Source organism: Bos grunniens, chromosome 29 (genome assembly GCF_055505025.1).
Source record: "Bos grunniens cultivar Pamir isolate PY7600 chromosome 29, Bosgru_T2T1.0, whole genome shotgun sequence".
NCBI classification, from domain to species: Eukaryota; Metazoa; Chordata; class Mammalia; order Artiodactyla; family Bovidae; genus Bos; species Bos grunniens.
This window is the reverse complement of record NC_141193.1, coordinates 41,942,887-41,961,903: the sequence shown is the minus strand read 5'-3', so window position 1 is coordinate 41,961,903 and position 19,017 is coordinate 41,942,887. Positions and strand designations below refer to the sequence as shown.

General features: G+C 46.1%; 1 protein-coding gene across 18 annotated transcripts in view; it reads left to right on the top strand.

Moving 5' to 3' along the window:
- Nucleotides 1-19,017, top strand: part of LOC147342538 (synaptotagmin-like protein 2) — a 141,581-nt gene that overhangs the window by 61,972 nt on the left and 60,592 nt on the right. For 11 of the 18 annotated variants that reach the window (XM_086384667.1, XM_086384674.1, XM_086384677.1 and 8 more), the window contains one exon: nucleotides 13,042-13,535. In XM_086384667.1, coding sequence (XP_086240793.1) covers nucleotides 13,435-13,535 — 101 coding nt within the window. In that variant the 5' untranslated portion in view covers nucleotides 13,042-13,434. Of the gene's footprint in view, nucleotides 1-5,673; nucleotides 5,747-11,016; nucleotides 11,130-12,435; nucleotides 12,491-13,041; nucleotides 13,536-19,017 lie in introns of those variants that run through there. The other 7 variants (XM_086384663.1, XM_086384660.1, XM_086384666.1 and 4 more) reach the window with 4 other exon arrangements.

The following is a 19,017-nucleotide window of genomic DNA, read 5'->3' as shown; positions in this document are numbered from 1 at the left end:
GTGAGTTCAGTGGTCTCAGTACTGGCTGGATATTATAACCCCCTGGACAGCTTTAAAAAAACATCTAGGGTAAGATATGACCCCAGACCAATTAAATCAGAATCACTGGCATGGGGTGGCATGGAGAAGGGATAGGAGGCAAAGACCTGGGCATGGATGTATTTTTTAAAGCTTTTCACGTGATGCTAATGTACAACCAGGTTTGGGAACCCCTGAGTTTGGACATTTGGAGAGAGTCCCTCGCTGCCAGGCTGAGCAAGAATGTACATGATTGTAGCAAAAGTGAGGGTTTAAATAGTTCTTTTAAAATGTGAGCTGATGATGGCTACAGTTCAGTTAACTTTATGATTCTGGGTTTAATTCCAGCCTGGTTAATAAATCAGCTGATTCTTCCACTCCCTTCCTCTGAATTTGAAACCTGGAAAATAATTAAATGTAGAATTCATCTGTAATGGCTGTAGTTATCAAGTGCTGGTTTCAGGGCTGCTGTGAAAGGCAACTCAACCCACTTTATTAGCCCATTTGCAAATCCTTCTGAGGGTTGAGACTGTCTCTGTCCTGAAAGAGAAAGGAAGTCCCCTCTGGGTGTCCCAGCACTCACATTAGGGAGCCATGTGACCCTAAGCAAGTGTTCTGACCCCTCTGCATCTCGCCTTCCTCATCTCTACAAAGAGGTGCTTGTGACTCCATGGTTCAGCTGTTACTTCATTTTTGTGTTTGCTTTTGTTCCAGCTGGGAAACAATTGCTATACAAATGAATACGCTTAACTTTGACAGTTGTGCTCTGTAACCAGTCATTTCTGACATATAAGGAATCCTTTAAAGCTGTGATTCCCAAACCTGGCCAAACATCATGTGGGAAAATTTCATAAAATGCAGATTCCTGAACTTCATCCCTGAAGATCTTTCTCCCCTGCCTCACTGCCCCATTAAATATGGTGTTTAATCAATGCAGTCCTGGTCAAACTGTCTACTTTTACTCATTGGGTCTTTTTTTTTTTTTTTCCTCTTTCGAACTTTTTATTTTGTTTTGGGGGCTTCCCTGGTGACTCACACGGTAAAGAATCTGCCTGCAATGTGGGAGACTGGGGTCTGATCCCTGGGTTGGAAAGATTCTCCTGGAGAAGGGAATGGCTACCCACTTCCATATTCTTATCTGGAAAATTTCATGGACAGAGGAGCCTGGCGGGCTACAGTCCATGGGATCACGAAGAGCTGGACACGACTGAGCGACTAACATCACCACATGGCCGAAAACAGTGAAGGGATTCAGCCATACATATACATGCATCCATTCTCCCCCAAACCTTGCTCCCATCCAGGCTGCCACATGACATTGTGAACTTGATTCAGTGGGTTGTTTTCTCCCCCGACATAGCAGGTGGGATCTTAATTCCCCAACCAGGGATCAGACCCACGCCCCTTGCAGTGGAAGCACAGAGTCTTAGCCACTGGACCACCAGGAAGTCCTGGTCTTCAATAGGTATTACGTGATATCTGGGAATGAGCCACTCATCAGCCAGATTTGGATGTAAGCAATGATTAGGTTAATTAAAGTGCTAGAATCTCCAATCTCGGTATCCCTTGAGAGTTTACAGTTGGCAGAAGTCATAGTTCTTCAAGGAAGCCTTCCCTGGGCCCCGAGACTGTGTTATGCCCCCTGGTTAAAAGTTTTGTAGCATCCTGTTCTTCTGCCTCATAGGACTTCCTGGGCTGGTTCACATCTATCTTCCTTTCCAGAATGTAAGCTCTCTGAGGGCCAGGATTGTGTACACTATTACAGCTTTGGGGGCATACGATTTCCCCTCTTTCAGAATTGAGATCCGGGCCTTTCGTGGATGCTGCGGTTGCCCGGGGAGAGGAAGTTTCTCTCTGGCATTTTGACTGGAGGCACGACTCCAGGGGCTTCCCAAGCTGTGTCATCAGTGAGAGCCCGTGGCTGTTGGCTCTCACAGCAGCTCTGTGCCGTGTCTGATGGGCCATGTTCATACTCTCTGAGCTCCTCGGTGTGTTGTCAAAGTAAGTCATCCCTTTTGTAGGTTGTCATCCTTTTTTTAGATTTGAGTTTTCAGTCTAAGTGTGAAGATTAAAATGAATTTTCAGCTGCCTATCTCCTCAGCTCCTTTCTCTCTACTGTTTTTATCTTTTGAAATTCTGATATTCCCAAATAATACAGATTTTAAAAGGTGGTTTAGGCATATTTATTGAGACTGAAAAGTTCCAGTTCCCTCCCTTGGCATTTCAGCCTCTCAGGGTTTGACCCCAGATACAGTTTCCCCATTTGTGATCACACTCCAGTTACCAGCCTTGAAAATCCTGTCTTCATAGTTTCATGGCCAGTGCACTTGTCCAGAATGCCCCTTCTCTTCCTCTCAGCCTCCAAGATTTTCTTCCTCTGATCTCCTGCCTAAGTCCCCATGGCTCTGATGCTTGGTTTATACCTCCTGTATTACTACTTAACATAGTACTTGTATGAGAGTAGGTTGTGAAAGTGTTGACTCTTTGTGACCCCATGGACCATAGCCCACCAAGTTCCTCTGTCCATGATTGAATTCTCCAGGAAAGAATACTGGAGTGGGTTGCCATTCTCTTCTCCAGGGGATCTTCCTAACCCAGGAACTGAACCTGGGTCTCCTGCATTGCTGGTGGATTCTTTACCATCTGAGCCACCAGGAAAGCCCCACGAGGGTAGGTGTATGTGGTACTATCTTCCTCAGATTGCCCATTATCTTACCCTTGCCTGGGACTTGATTAAACTCTTAGATTCCTGTGGGTACTATAATCTAAACTTGCCTGGGAATGGCAGGTGAGCCTTCCTAGAAATCCAGAGATTATTATTAAGTTGGAAGATGAGATTAAGGGATAGGGAGCATTGTCACATAGGAACAATCTTTTCTTCTCAGTTCTTAGTTCAAGGTGACCAAGTCAGTCCACGGGAAATGTTACTGGTCAGCTGCGTCAGTCTGTCCCGAAGGAGGTACCTGAAGTAGAAAAATGGCTTCCACCTTCGGGAGAGTCCCCCCCAAAGTGAGACCTTTGTTTATTGAGGTGCCCGTCAATTTTGATTTTTTTCACTTATTCCTCTATGAAAAAGAAAGAAACTCATTGGATAACTTATTCTTTATTATTCCATCTGTATTTTTTCATTTGTTTGCTTCTTCCTGGGCTCATTTCATGTGTTCATTTTATTTATTCATTAAGCTCATGTTGTTTTTGAGAAGCTACTCTGGACCCGTCACAAGGCAATTATTCTCTCAAGAATCCAAATTTAGGCAACACATTAGATTGAGTAATTTACCTGTTTTTTTTTTTTTAATAATGATGAAAGCATAGACCATGTAGAAACAAAATATTCATATGGCATTGTTCCTTGACAGGGCTGTGGACAAAATTTGCTATTCATATAAACACATTTCTTGGGGAGAAGGGTGTGGGAGGGCATTCAGGATGGAGGGGACACATGTATGCCTGTGACCAATTCATGTTGATAGATGGCAAAACCCAGCATGATACTGTAATGTAATTATCCTCCAATTAGAATACATAAATGAATTTAAAAATAAATAAATAAATAAAATACATGTAAAAAAAATTCTGATTGAGTTTAAAGAACACAAAGCATCTTTTAGGAATAGTTTCTGACAGGGATTGCTCTCATTCTCAGAGGCTAATGAGCTGGTATAAACACCTGCGTGTTGACGCAGGCGCCCTTTTCTGTACCCATACTTGTCCTCTTTTCCACGTCTATCCGCGAAACAACCCCAGAGGGTCCAGTCATTTTCCTGTTCCTGACAAGTTGGGCAGAGAAGAGCATGCCATGCTCTGAGAGCCAGGGGGTGCCGCTCATAGGAAACGACACAGAAGGAAGTAGGCCATCCAGAAGGAGGAACAGCAGGTGAGAACAGGCCTGGCCGGGAGCCAGGACTCCTGGGGTCTGGTCTCATCCCTGTGCCTGATGAGCTGTGCGACCTCTCGGAGAATAAGTGGGGATGGGCATGCAGTGACAGATTAAAAGTAGCAGCTTTATTTAGTATTTGTCTGTGAACATATATTTATTTTTATTGGAATATAGTTGCTTTACAATGTAGTGTTGGTTTCCGCTGTGACTCAGTTATATGTGTGTATCTGTCCCCTTCCTCTTGGACCTTCCTCCCACCCCTCTGGGTCATCACAGAGCACAGAGCTGAGCCTCCTGTGCTAAGCTGCACCTTCCCACTAGCTGTCTGTTTTCTTCATGGTGGTGTATATATGTCAGTGCTCTTCAGAGTCTTACAGCCCTCAGTTCAGATCACATTCTGGTTGAGCAGCTGTGGACATTACTTAACTCCTCGAGCTCCGCGTCCTCCACAGCATGTGGAAAAGACCTGCCGTTTTCGATGGGCAGAGGGATGAACCGCTCTCCTGTGGGTGATGGATCTCAGCACCACATGCTCAGTTTTCAGCCTAGAGAAACATGACCGAGATGGTGAGGGGCTCGGAAAACATCCTGTGAGGAACAGCGCAGGGGAGGAAGTTCATCTCCCTCTCAACAGAGGAGCGCAGGGAGAACACAAGTTCTGTCCGCCTCATAGACTGATGTGTGAAAGGGAGAGTGAGCCGAGGGCGGCAAGGGTGGGGATGGCGGGCAAGTTCAACCTTGGCGCGAACACCCTGAGAAATGGGGCAGCCCAGCGGAGGAGCTGGCAGCCCAGGGCCTGGGAGCCCTGGCCGTGTGGCCCGGTGGTCTGATGACTGCGGGGTAGGGGGCATGGCGGGGGTGGGACGAGAGATCTCTCTGTCGGGAGGGAAGTAGGCTAAGCGTCTCAGATTGTCCCACTCCATTTATTCCTTCTCAGGATTCTCAGGAACCATCTGTGGGTTATTCTGTTTATCCTTGGATGCCTCTCTGAGGGTTAGCATTCTTTTTTTTTTCTTTTGAACTTTTTATTTTGTGTTGAGGTATTGCCCTAGTGACTCAGACAGTAAAGAATCTGCCTGCAATGCAAGAGACTTGGTTTCGATCCCTGGATCGGGAAGAACCCCTGGAGAAGGGAATGGCAACCCACTCCAGTATTCTTGCCCGGAGAATCCCATGGACAGAGGAGCCTGGTGGGCTACAGTCCCATGGGGTCTCAAAGAGTCAGACATGACTGAATGACTAACACAATTTTGGGGGCTTCCCTGGTGGCTCAGAAGGTAAAGAATCTGCCTGCAATGCAGGAAAACCAGGTTCAATCCCTGGGTTGGGAAGATCTGGAGAAGGAAATGGCAACCCACTCCAGTATTCTTGCCTGGAGAATGCCATGGAAGGAATTCTCCATGAGGAGCCTGGCAGGCTACACTCCATGAGGTTGAAAAGAATTGGACACCACTGAGCGCCTAATACTTTCACCTTCATAGCTGATTAGCAATATTGGGATAGTTTCAGGTGAACAGCTGAAAGACTTAGCCATATATATGCATGTATCCATTCTCCCCCAAAGTCCCCTCCCGTCCAAGCTGCCACATAACACTGAACAGAGTTCCCTTTGCCATACAGTAGGTCCTTGTTGGTTATCCATTTTAAATAGAGCACGTGTACATGACCATCCCAATCTCCCTAACTATTCCTTCTCCGTGGCAACAATAAGTTCATTTTCTAAATCTGTGAGTCTCTTTCTGTTTTCTAAGTTCATCTATATCATTTCTTTTTAGGTTCTGCATACAAGGGACGTCATGTGATATTTGAGCATTTGGTTTTAGACGTGACGGTTTGTCATTGCCGGGGGTAAGCCTCTTAATTGATCAGGGCTGTCTTTTTTCCCCCCAGACCCACCCTGACTCGAGCATACTTGTTCTGCTCTCCTGCTGCCTCCCAGATTTTTCTTTCACGGCTTCCTTCTTGATGTCATGGGACTGTCAGAACAGTTTGCTTCTCTCCTGAAAACCTCATCATGTGAGAGTCAGGACTTCCTCGAGTTTTCCTTCCCTTCCCTGAGGTCATGGAGAATGTTATGGTCTTCCTTGAGGCTTTGGGACAGCAGCAGCCGGCCTAGACAGGAGAAGGTGCCATCAGGGCCACTCCTTGGAGCAGAGCGAGTTGTGGGAACAAATGCTGCTATTAATCAGGCTTTTTAGCCTGGGTCTGGCTGGCCGAGTGATGGGGATTAGGCCTACAAGCCTCACTCTTCTCTTTGCTGGCATCAAAAGCAGACACCAGCTGTGGTGTTTCTCCCTTCAGTTTAACTTTTGGACAGCTGGCAAAGAGAATAGGCTTTTATAGATGTGGCTTTTATAGAACAGGGCTGACACTTGCAAGATATTTTTTTTTTGGTTTGTTTTCTTCCAGTTTTATTGAGATATAATTGACATACAGCACTGTATAAATCGAAGGTGTACAGGTGGCTCGGTGTTAAAAAAGAAAATCTGTCTGCCAGTGCAGGAGCGTTGGGAGACAAGAGTTTGATCCCTGGGTCAGGAAGGTCTCCTGGAGAAGGGAATGGCAAGTCACTCCAATATTCTGGCCTGGAGAATCCCATGGACAGAGGAACCTGGTGGGCTACAGAGAGTCAGACACGACTAAGCAACTGAACACACACATGTACAGCATAATGATCTAACTTACATGCATCATGCAGTGGTTATCACAGTAACTACAGTGAACATCCATCATCTCATATAGATATAAAGATTAAAGAAATAGAAAAAATGTATCTTGTGATGAGAGCTCTCAGGATTTATTCTCTTACCCCTTTCATGTTTAACACACAGCAGTTTTAATATATTTATCATGTTGTACATTCTGTCCTTAGTGTTTCTTTATCTTGTTCCTGAAAGTTTGTACCTTTGGACTGCCTTCTTCCAATTCCCCTTGTCCCCAGGCCTCACCTCTGATAACCACAAACCTGATGTCTTCTTTTTTTTATGAGTTTGCTTTTGAAGTATGATTGACCTGCAGCAGTCTCGTGGTTCCTGTTATACAGTGTAGTGATTCTGTATTTCTATGTTTCAAAAACGGCACAAGGAGAGCTGGAATTAAGCAAAGTCTGCACCTGGAGCCCTCACGTGTTCCTTTCAGCTGCTGCCCCTATGGCTGCTCATTCCTTATTTGTCCTTGACACTGTCTTCCTTCTCACCAGAGCCTCACTATAATCTCCGTAAGGAAGGGAAGGTAGGAGTGAATAGATCCACTGTACGGGTGAGGAAACTGAGGCTTGGAGAAGTCGTGTGATTGATGTAAACCAGACAGTCGTGAGGAAGGCCTGGAGCTGGAACCCGGTGAGGAACACGTGGCTGATTTTTCAGTGTTGCGCCAGGTTCATGTTAAAGGGGAGCTGAGTTCCCTTCCAGTTGTGTTCACGGATGAGATACTTGAGGGCCTGTTACGTAGAGGGGAGCCGCAGTGGCAGGCGCTGGGTGGAGACACAGAGCGCTCGGACGCCCAGGCCTGCACATAAACCAGGGGAAGACAGACGTGAGTAGAGGGGGTTTGGGATCCTATGCCGAGTATCCTGGGTGAGGAAGTTAGGGGCTAATGGAGCCCCCCAGAGCGTCACCAGCCTGGCCTTGAGAGGATGGGGAAGATGTCTGTAGTACGTGCCATCTCACTTGAGACCCAGGAGGTATTGGTTGAGGGAGGGGAGTTCTAGGAGGAAAGTGTAAGTGTAAGTGTTAGTCACACAGTCATGTCTGACTCTTTTCAACCCCATGGACTGTAGCCCGCCAGGCTCCTCTGTCCATGGAATTCTCCAGGCAAGAATACTGGAGTGGGTTGCCATTCCCTTCTCCAGGAACCCAGGGATCGAGCCCCGGTCTTCCGCATTACAGGCAGGCGCTTTACCTTCTGAGCCACCAGGGAAGCCCAGGAGGGAGGATAAGTATATGCAAAGGTCTGAAGGCAGAAGGAGCTGAAAACGTTCAGTGTGACAGGAAAAGAGCTTGGAAAAGAAAGCCAGTGCTAGTTCACAGAGAGCCCTACAGGCTGCGGTGAGGGCTTTGAGCCTTAGCCAGTGGATGGTGGAAAGTTGGTGAAGGGTTTTAAGCCTGGGAATGTGCCCTAGTCACATCTGAGTTTTAGAAAAATCTCCAGCTGCAGGAGGAGGGCGGGAGGGAGGGCTGAACCTTAGGGGAACTATTTGCTCATCCTCCTCCTGCTGTGGACACGTCAGGCATCCCTGTTGCCAAGGCTCATCCCTCCCGGATTTTTGCACTGAGGTTGCCCCCATGCTGACAGCCAGCTCTGGGCCACTGATTCTTCTGTGCTTACGCAGAGAATGAGAGTCCACAGGCAGACAGAAGGGCTCTTTTTCTGCTTCCCCAGTTTGAGGATCTGTGTGCAAGAGAGAATTAAGTGGGAGGTCAATATCGAGGTGACTTATTCTAACAAAGCCAGCGGTGACTTGTTCTAACAAATGCCAGCCCTGCTACACACACAAGCTAAGTGGCAAACACCTCCGTGAGCCTCATAGTCTTCCCCTGAAAAGCACATGTAATAAAATGTGGTTCAGTCACTAAGTCATGTCTGTCTGTGACCCCATGGACTGTATGTAACACACCAGGTTTCCCCTGTCCTTCATGTCCATTGAGTCGGTGATGCCATCCAGCCATCTCATCGTCTGTCATCCCCTTCTCCTCCTACCCTCAATCTTTCCCAGCACCAGGGTCTTTTCAAATGAGTCAGCTCTTCGCATCAGGTGGCCAAAGTATTGGAGCTTCAGCTTCAGCATCATCTTTCCAATGAATATTCAGTGTTGATTTCCTTCAGGATTGACTAATTTCATCTCCTGGCTGTCCAGGGGACTCTCAAGTCTTCTCCAGCACCACAGAGTAATAAAATACCTTCCTCAGGTCTTTGTGAGGATCCAGTGAGATGATATATGTAAACTTCCAGTCATGTAGGAGGTGTCCAGTAAGTATTTATTCCCTTTTCCTTTTTTCCTGCCTTCCCTTACCATTGATCCAGAAATCTTACAGTCAACTCCAAGCCCAAAACAGTCTGACCTATTTCCTTTCTGACCCACTCCATTCTGTCCCTCTGGCACACTGATCGCCTTGAAGTTTCTTGAACACTCTAGACACACTCGCACCTCAGGACCCTCTGACACCTGTGTGGCTTGTTTCCTCATCTCTGGCAAGTTTTTGCTCAGTTATCATCCCCTCAGTGAGACCTGCCCTAGCCACACTCTTTAAAACTCCAACACCCCTCATCTTATTATTGCTTTCCCAGCTTTATTTTCCTCTAAAGTTCTTATTACCTTCCCCATATTTATATAATTTAATCGTTTTTTAATTTTGTGTGTGTGTTTATTATTAATTTGTTCATTATCCCCTCCAACTGGCATATGCACTGCACAAGGACAGGAAGTTTTAAATGTCTTATTCATTGCTGTATCTCCAGCAATCACTGTATCACTGCTTAGAACAGTGTCAGGCACAGAATAAGCTCTCAGTAAGTGTTTGTGAAATGAATGTTTGATTAGCTCTCATAACTGTTGAGAATATTGGGAGTTGGGGGAGCACCTGGGATTGAAGAGTCTTGACTGCCATCTGAGGGTTCTTCTGCAATCTGGCTGGGTAGTGACTCTCACTAGGAGTCTAGGAGACAAGAGTTCCAGTCCTTTACTCCTTTCTCTGTAAAATGAGGACCTTGCCCTTTGCCTCACTAAATAGCCCATTTTTATTAAAAAATTTTTTTTGATGTGTTTTTATTTGTTTATTTGGCTGCATCAGGTCTTAGTTGCAGCACTCAGGATCTTTCATTGCTGCACACCAGCTTTCTAGTTGTGGCATGGGTTCTGGTGCACATGGACTCAGTAGTTGCAGTTCTCAGGCTCAGTAGTTGTGGTGCTCAGGCTCAGTAGTTGTGGTGTTTGGGCTCAGTAGTTGTGGTGCTCAGGCTCAGTATTTGCAGTGCTTGGGCTCAGTAGTTGCGGTGCTCGGGCTCAGTATTTGTGGTGCTCAGGCTCAGTAGTTGTGGTGCTCAGGCTCAGTAGTTGTGGTACTTGGGCTTAGTTGCCCCACAGCTTTTGGGATCTTCATTCCCGGATCAGGGATGGAACCTATATCCCCTGCATTGCAATGTGGATTCTTAACCCCTGGACCACCAGGAAAGTCCCATAAATATCCTATTTTTAGGAAAAACTTAACCCTAGAACCTTTTACACAGAAGCACTGGTTAGCTCATAGTTCACCTTGAAGATGTGGAAACCAACAGTTCCCCTCTTGCCCCCCCTGCCAGTTTCCACTGCTGGACAATTTATTTTTCTCCTTTGTTTGCTTCCTGTCCTCAATTCATTGGACTTAAAAACAATCTCCCATTGAACCTGTGTGATGCCCAGGGACATGGTTCCCAGAAGGTGGCCTGAGTCCATTTCCTTGCCAGCCTCTGAGAGCTAAGGAAGTTACTGTGCATGAACTAAAGCTACTGTGCATGAAAGAACTGAGACAGCTGTCGCCTGGTGAAGCTGTCTGTTTAGATTAGGTTCACTCAGTCATTTACTCATTCACTTATTTCTTCACATCAAGAGACTCACAGTCAGATGGGAGAGACCAGAGCAGACAAATCATTATCGCAGTGGAAACACATAGGTGGAGGAGAAAGTTTCTGTGTTAGTGAAGTCCCTGCTACAAGAGTGTTTGTTGTATGACAACCCCAAACCTCAGTGGCTTCCAACCAAAACTATTCATTTCTTGCTTGGGTACCTACAGGTCAGCTAAGGTGGCCGAGCTTCAGGTGGATCAAGTTGTGGTCTGTCCTCGTATCTCTTTCTGGGACCCAGACTGAAGAGGCAGTGGCTACCCAGGGCAAGCTCTCCTTGGGGCCCATGGTCAGAGTACAGGTAGCTGAGCCAAACCACACAAGCACATCCACAGCCTGTACTTGCATCACATTTATAACAATTCATGGGCTAAAGTCAGTCACAGGCCAAGCCCACCATGTGGAAGATAGGGGTGAATACTCTGCTTACTCTAGTGACAGCATGATTGTGTTGTTCTGTTTCAGGGAGGGACTGAAGAGTTAGGAATACTGTACTTGAAGTGGCTTAGTGATAATCTGCCTGCAACGCAAGAGATGTAGGTTCGATTCCTGGGTCGGGAAGATCCCCTGGAGAAGGATATGGCTACCCACTCCAGTGTTCTTGCCTGGGAGAGTCCATGGACCAAGGAACCCGGTAGGCTACAGTTCATGGGGTCTCAAAGAGTCAGAGCAACTAAACAGTAACGACAACAATCGAATGTACTACAGCATTTAGCTCATTTAGCTCCAGCTGTGGGAATGCGGGAAGGCTTCTTGGAGACAGTAACTTTCATCTTGAAGGATAAGTCCTTTTTGAGACAATTAAGCAGGCAGTAATATATGCAATTTTGTAGTATCGCATACACACACACACATGTATATATTTATTTATATATGCACAAGTAGTAATATATGCACCAGAGAATCCTGGTGTGCTGCAGTCTGTAGGGCTGCAGAGTCAGATGTGACTTAGCAACTCAACAGCGACAACAAATACATGGGAGTGCATGCTGATTTAAAAAGTGAATGTGAAATGTTATCTTAAAATTCGCGTAGTCACTGTGGGCAGTATGTCAAGAACTACAGAAAGGTAAAAATAAAGATCACCAGAGTGCGTGCCTTCGAAGTCCCAACTTCATCAGGGAGATCAGAAAAATACAAAAAAGAAAAGGAAAACATGTAACCAGTACATTCTTGCCAGCTGAATGGAACAAAAGTGTGAACTCAGAAAGGAAGTTAGAGTATATTTTTAGCAGCTACTCTTGGTACAGGATGCAAGATATGCACTGCTTTCTAGCCATTATTTCATTTAATCCTGGCAACCCTTGAAGGATGTCCTAATGAGAATCCTGAGCCTCGGAGTGGTTAGGTAACTTGCTTCATGTTTTGTAGTTAGACAGTTGTAGTGGGAGTACTTCCTTGTAGATCTCTTTTGCCAAAGAGCAAAGAGTTTATTCATAGATGTATTCATAGACGTTACTACGTTACTGTACACACTGTCTTTTATTGAGTAGGGCTGCTTTAAAATGTAGTAAACCCTTTTTTTTTTAGTGTCTACTATATATGCAGTACTCTGCTTGTTAAAGGACCCCAGTCCTGGAGTAGTTCCTCAAGTCTAGCCTGGCTATGGCATTCTGTAGGTGGCACCTTGTTCTCATAGGTTCAAAAACCTTTTTTTTTTTTTTTAAGTCTTTATTGAGTTCTGTTATAATACTGCTTCTGTCTTAATGTTTTGGTTTTCTGGCCATGAGGCATGTTGGATCTTAGCTCTCCAATCAGGGATCAAACCCACATCCCCAACACTGGACAGTGAAGTCTCAACCGTTGGACCACCGGGGATGTCCTTGCTCATGGGCTTAAAATGCCTCGAAGAAAATAGGATTCTTGCCTACGTTTCTATGCAGAAATGCTCACTTTGAATGGTGAGGTGTTTTGAAATCCTGCCTCTTTTTTTCCCCCAGATTATATACGCACAGTCAGTGTTCTTTCTGCTGGGAAATGAAGGGAGACAGCTTGGTGAGTTGCTCCAGGTCCAGCAAAAGTTAGAGGTGGGACTAAGTGGAAAATAACTGTTTTCACTATGGTGCAAACTACTCTATCTGATAATAATTCTTCCATCATCTCGGAGCACAGATGCACGTTAGTGGAACATCCCTGTGCATGAAGAAGGGGGCATTTGTGAATTTTTATTTCTAGTTTCCTACCAGTAATCACTTGACAACTGGAATAAGGTCTTCCTGATCTTTAGTGTGACCTTTCAGCCTAGCCTCTCATGCGTTTGCGGAGAGAACCACCATCTTTCTGCAACCATCCCTTCCCTCTGTGGATCGTTAAACATTGACAGGCATTTTTGTGCACGCTGCATCTCGGCGGTCTAGAATTGAGTTGAAGCACGTTTCATGACCCTTTTCTATTTGCTCAAGAAGCTGGCAGAACTGGTTTCCCTGATCTCGGAGACCATCTCACATGGTCACTTCCCCCCCCCCCCCCCGACATGTTTGAAATCTTCTAATAATGAGAACTGCTGCCTGTCGCTATCTGGTATTTACCATCTCATGATTCCCCAGGCAGGTGACGCTCAGATCCTGTGGCTGCTCATTGAGTTGATGTCGGACGGAAGGAGAATAAACTGTCTCAGACTGGTCCAGCGAGGGGACGTGAGTGGGAATGCCGCAGCAGGAACAAGTGACCTGTCTGGCTGAGAATCCAGCATCCTGAGTGCTTCCTCTTGACATCACCCTCCAGACCACTACTGCCTCGAGGGAAAGGGCGCTTAGGATTTTGCTATCAGCCACCTAAAACTTTTGCCTAGCGGAGAGAAGACTTTTGCTGCAGAACTGAACAAGATACTATTCCACTGCACTTTTTTATCCTTTGATCATCCTGCCTACGGTGACTTGTTCGGCTTGGGGAATTTGAGGCTGTGTTTTTTCCTATCATTTTTGTGAACACTTTTCAAAATGATCGACTTAAGCTTCCTGACGGAGGAGGAGCAGGAGGCCATCATGAAGGTTCTGCAGCGAGACGCCGCCCTGAAGAGGGCTGAAGAGGAGAGAGTCAGGTAGGAGGCTGGCCCTTCGCTGAGGGGAAGAGGGCAGTCTGTAAGAGGACGGGAAATTTCGTTCCTCTCAGCTGTAAGTGGTGGCTCTGACTTGGAGCCTGACTTATGGGTTCCAATTTCAGGTGTATTTCCTGGACAGAACTTTCTCCTCCTTGGTATCTCTCATCCCATAGGACTCACGCCAGAAATAGTCTTGATTAAAAACCTAACTAAATGCCGTTAACTTATCAAACACTGGATTAAAAATGAAGTACTCTATACAAACATATCCATACATCTACGCTCCCCATATATATGTATAATGTATACACACACACACACACACACATATTCACTTTTTTTTTCTTTTTACTGAATCTACTTCTTTAAAAGTGGATCATGTACTAAATTAGGAAAAAATTTAAGTTTCTAAAGTGTTACGAACAGAGAAGTAGCTCACATTTTTGCATATTTTCATACATGCTTGAAATGATTTCAACAGCAAGTTGAAATTGGTTCTGACTGAGCCAGTTTTTCATTTGTGTCCCTCGAGAAAGTGTGACGCTGTTCTTGTTGGGAGGAACTCAAACCAAATGTTCCACATCAACAGTCCCGCCACTTTCACCTCCTGTGGGGTAGAGGAGCATGAGGTCAGAGGGCTTGAGTCCAGGCCCTGCCATCTCTCGCCTTCGTCATCTGGGTTTTGAAGGCAGTGAAAGGCTTCCTGAATGTAAGTTAGTCGTATTCATGACATAACCCCCATCCCAGGAATTATCCAAGAGGAGCATCAGCCATCTTCTTACCTCTTGGGACACCATGATCATAAACAATGGATTTATTTGTATCCATATTTAATTTATTTATTTTTTTTAGTTGATCCTCATTTGAACATGGATGCTTTGTAAAAGAACATGCTGAAGTTCCCTTTAAGGATTCCAGTGTGTCTGATTATGGCTGCTCATCATAATTCATGTTAAACAGTGCTTAACAGATTGCAAGGGGCTTATATGCCCATTATTTCTTCTGAGCTCACAACACTTATGTAGTTGGGGTGCAGGGTGGTTTGTAATTACACCAACCTGATGTGTGAGGAAATTGACCTTGAGACAGGTCAAGTGACTCACCCAGGCTCATGCAATCCATAGATGTCAGAAGTGAGAATTAAATCCTGGCCTGCAGGTACTCATTCACTCAGTCTACCATCCCTTCCTGAGAAAACTGCAGCAGACAGGACATCCTGGGAGCCAGCCATGACGAGGTGGGTGGCTGCCATGGACACTGAGCTGTGACTGTGACAGGAGACGGCTGTAGGTGGTGGAGATCGTGAGAATGCGGTTCCTTATTTGTCATGTTCCTTCCTCCAAGTTGCTGCTCCCCACTCTCAGCAAGTGGGGCGCCTCAAAGTGTGTCCCCTGGAGAGCTGGGAATTACACCAATCAGCCGTCGAGGTCTCTTGGTAGCATTCATCCTTTACCAGTCACAGTACATGAATGTCATCCTCTTATGATCCTCCCAGCAGCCCTGAGATTTGGCAGGGCAAGACTGTTAGACCCATTTTAGAAATGCTGCTGTGGGGGAGCAGCACAGAGGGAAAATTAGTAGGTTTTCAAGCATAGGGGGAATGGGAATTCCTTTAGTCTCTCAGAAGACTAGATGGAGACACTGGGAGGGAAAGCAGTGTAGCTGAGGTTGCCCCAGGGCCCCATGCCTCTTCCTGCCTCGAGAAGAGGGAACTCTCAGTATTAGCAAGCTGCTATATTTGAATTCCTCCCCACTGTGGCGCTAATGGTAAAGAACCTGTCTGCCAATGCAGGAGACGAAACTCAAGAGATGTGGGTTTGATCCCTGGGTTGGGAAGATCCCCTGGAGGAGGGTGTAGCAACCCACTCCAGTATTCTTGCCTGGAGAATTCCGTGGAGACAGGAGCCTGGTGGGCTATAGTCCATGGGGTTGCACAGAGTCAGACACGACTGAACCGACTGAGCGTGCACACACCGACAAGATTTTACGTGTGATTTGTAATTCTGCTTCCTCCATCTAGCCAGATTATGACGGCTAGAGGGAGGTTACCCTCCCTTCTATTTTAAACATAATTAATATTTTATTTTTTAAAAAAATATTTATTATTTGGCTGTGCTGGATCTTAGTCACAGCACGTCGAATCTTTAGTTGCAGCTATAAACTCCTAGTTGCGGCATGTGGGATCTGGTTCCCTGACCAGGGATCTGACCTAGATCCCCTGCTTGGTTGTGCAGGATGTTAGCCCCTGGACCACCAGGGAAGTCCCCCCGCTTCTATATTTACCTGGCCTTTGGGATTCCAGGCTATTGGGTCTTCCTTGTAGTTCTCCGATTCTGTATGAGTGGAGGTATTTCTCAGGCATCTCCAGTAAGAGCTGAAAATGTCCTTAAAAATTCCAAGTTCTGCCTGAAAGTGAGCCTGGTGAGGGGTGGGAGTGTGTAGCCACTGGCACCAGCAAGTCTACAGCCACAGCAGGAAGGCTGTGGGTCCTCTTGCAGAGGTGACCTTGCAGAATCTCCTTCCACGCACTGTTTCTGAGGACATCTATGAATCTGCCGCTGGTGCTGCCCTTGTTTCTTGCTTTTGTAAACTGATGGAAGATGGCTTGGGGTGGTAAAAATCTAGTGTGAGTCAGACCCTGTTTGCTGCTACCTTTCTGGTGTGTCAGTTGCTCAGTCGTGTCCAACTCTTTGGGACCCCATGGACTGTAGCCCACCAGACTCCTCTGTCCTTGGGATTCTCCAGGCAAGAAAACTGGAGTGGGTTGCCATTCCCTTCTCCAGGAGATCTTCCAAACCTGTGGATCGAACCTAGGTCTCCTGCATTGCAGGTGGACTCTTTACCGTCTAAGCCACCATTCTGGGGGCCTTCCTAGTTAGGCACCAAGCAGCTTGAGTGGACTTGGCCATGGGCGGGTCCAGGACTGAGTGCCAGGGGTCAGATGGGCAGCAGGCCCACACCCTGTGGGCACTGACAGAGGCCCAGCTCACCGCCTGCTCCACACAAGAGGAATGGCGCTCTCGAACCCTTTGCTTTAGCCCTGAAGGGACTTGGATGATTCTGAGGCTGTCTGCTCCTGAACTGATGGAACAAAATGCTGTTCCTTGGGCTTTTGCTTTTCAGTCCTGTTACCAGCCCCTAGCTGTTTGTCTTTGGTGCTTCTATCAGAGTTATAGCCTGACAGCTCTGGAAAGATTTTTGGGGTCCATATCAGTCACTTTACAGATAAAGCAGGAAAAACCTAGAGAGGAGAAGTGACTTACTCAGGGTCACACAGTCAGTCAGTGCCAAAGCTTTGATAAGAAAAGCTCTTGGTATCCTGGTTTGAGAAGAACAGTAAGGGCCCTTCAGTCAAAACTGATGTGATTTTAAATCCTCTCCTCACCACTAAATCAACTGTGGTTCATTTGGCAAGTTACTTGACCTCTCTGAGTCCTCAACTCAGAGACTGGGAATAACCATAGTATCAAACTCAAAGAATTATAGACAGATAAACAATTCTTTATCTTCTTAGCACATAGTATATGACTGATACATTTTAATTTCCTTATTCACCACTCCACCCATGCCTCTAAGGAAAAAAAAAGGACAGAATTCTCTGATTAGTGGTCTGATTCCTTAGAAGGAAATTACTCCTAAAGCTATCAACTATTTATTAATAAAATAGTGGAGTCTAATTGAGCACTCATTAAGTATAGGAAACCTCTGGACTAATGAAAGGGATTTTAGGGTAATTGAAACATTACCAGCCTACCAGTCCCAGCTCTCAAGGTATTTACCATTTATCGGATTATCAATTACAAATTTAAAACCTCAACCTTGTTTCCCTAACATGATTTTGCAATGCCCCAGTTCTCCTCCAAGTTGGTAAGTGACTTTAGAGACATAATTTAGATAATTCTATTCTTAGCCTAAGCAAAACACCATTAGAAAGGCAAATCTGCCACTGAAATTCAGAGTGCTATTTCAAATGCTGGTTCCTTATGGACCTTGGCGGTGAGGACATTACTAATGGACTACAGCACTTCTGCCCGCTAGGAGCAGACATTGCCTCGGAGTCCTTTTCAGTACGGCTGTGGAGGAGAGTTGCATTTAAACTGAAATCTGTCTGCCATTCCTCATTTATCCAGGAATGCTTTGGCTTGTTCACATCCAAGCTCTTTCAAGACCCTTTGGAGATGATTTATCCTATAGGTTACCTCCCATCCAAATTTCAGGGCTTCCCAGGTGGCACCAGTGGTAAAAGAACTCGCCTGCCAATGCAGGAGACATTAGAGATGCGGGTTTGATCCCTGGGTCAGGAAGATCCCCTGGAAGAGGGCATGGCAACCCCCACTCCAATATTCTTGCCTGGAGAATCCCATGGATGGAGGAACCTGCTGGGCTACAGCCCAGGGGGTCTCAAAGAGTCGGGCACGAGTTGGCGACTCAACAACAACAACCTCCAGATTTCATGGATGAGAAAGTGTCGTACAGAAGTGTCCGGTTCCCAAATCACTCAACCTGTTAATGGTAGAAGGTGGATTTGAACCCAAGGGAATATCCACTGTGGTGTCTCTGGAGTTGAGTGAGAAGACAGCAATTCCGGGTCACTGCAGCGCCCCCTACCTGTAGCCACAAGCGCTACATGTAGAGCCACCATGCCTCTCTACCCAGCCTGCTCTCCTCACTGCCGGCTACAGACATTTCACAAAGCAGCAGGGCAGCAGACATCAGCATGGATTCTTTTTCTCTCTCCTGGCTGCCTCCTCCCTCTCTGTCCTCTTTTTTTTTTTTTTTTTAAGAAACACCACCACACATGCATAGATATAATTTTGGTCTTTTATGGTTTGAAAATGACACACTCTAGAGGTGGTGTTTCCTGTGCTTTGCGTCACACTGCCAACAGGAAATCATTGCCCCTGGGTGTCTTTACACCACCAGCACTGTGCCCCCCACCCCATAAACACACAACCACATCTAGGGTGACGGGTGTTCTTACAGTAGATACCATCTCAACCGCGACCACATCTTGTGATCCTCAGCTGCTGCCTTAAGCCCTAGTTTCTTTGAAATGAAGGCAGTTGTCATTGAAGAACTGCCTTTCAGCACTTCTCATGGTGTTTTCTGTCAAAGCAAAGGGGAAAGGAACCATTTGTCCAGGATTGACATTGTACACAGTGTCACATTTTCCCCCTTGATCCCTGCATCAGTGTAGCCGAACCCACTCAACAAGGAGGAAATGGGCGTGGGGGGGTGAGGTTAAGTGCCCTGTAAGAGTGAAACCTTGCTCATCCAACTACAAACCTGTTTCCCACACAATGTGCTGCCTCACAGCAGACTGTCGGGACCTGCAACGTATCCACAACGTGAGTGATGCACGTTTTGTCTAATTTTCCGCTGTAATGAGCTTTTGCAGTTTATTTCATTTTCACATGTGTTTGTTTTCAGATTCTCTATCAAGGGTTGAATTCCTTCATAGAAAGAGTGAAGTGTGATAGCC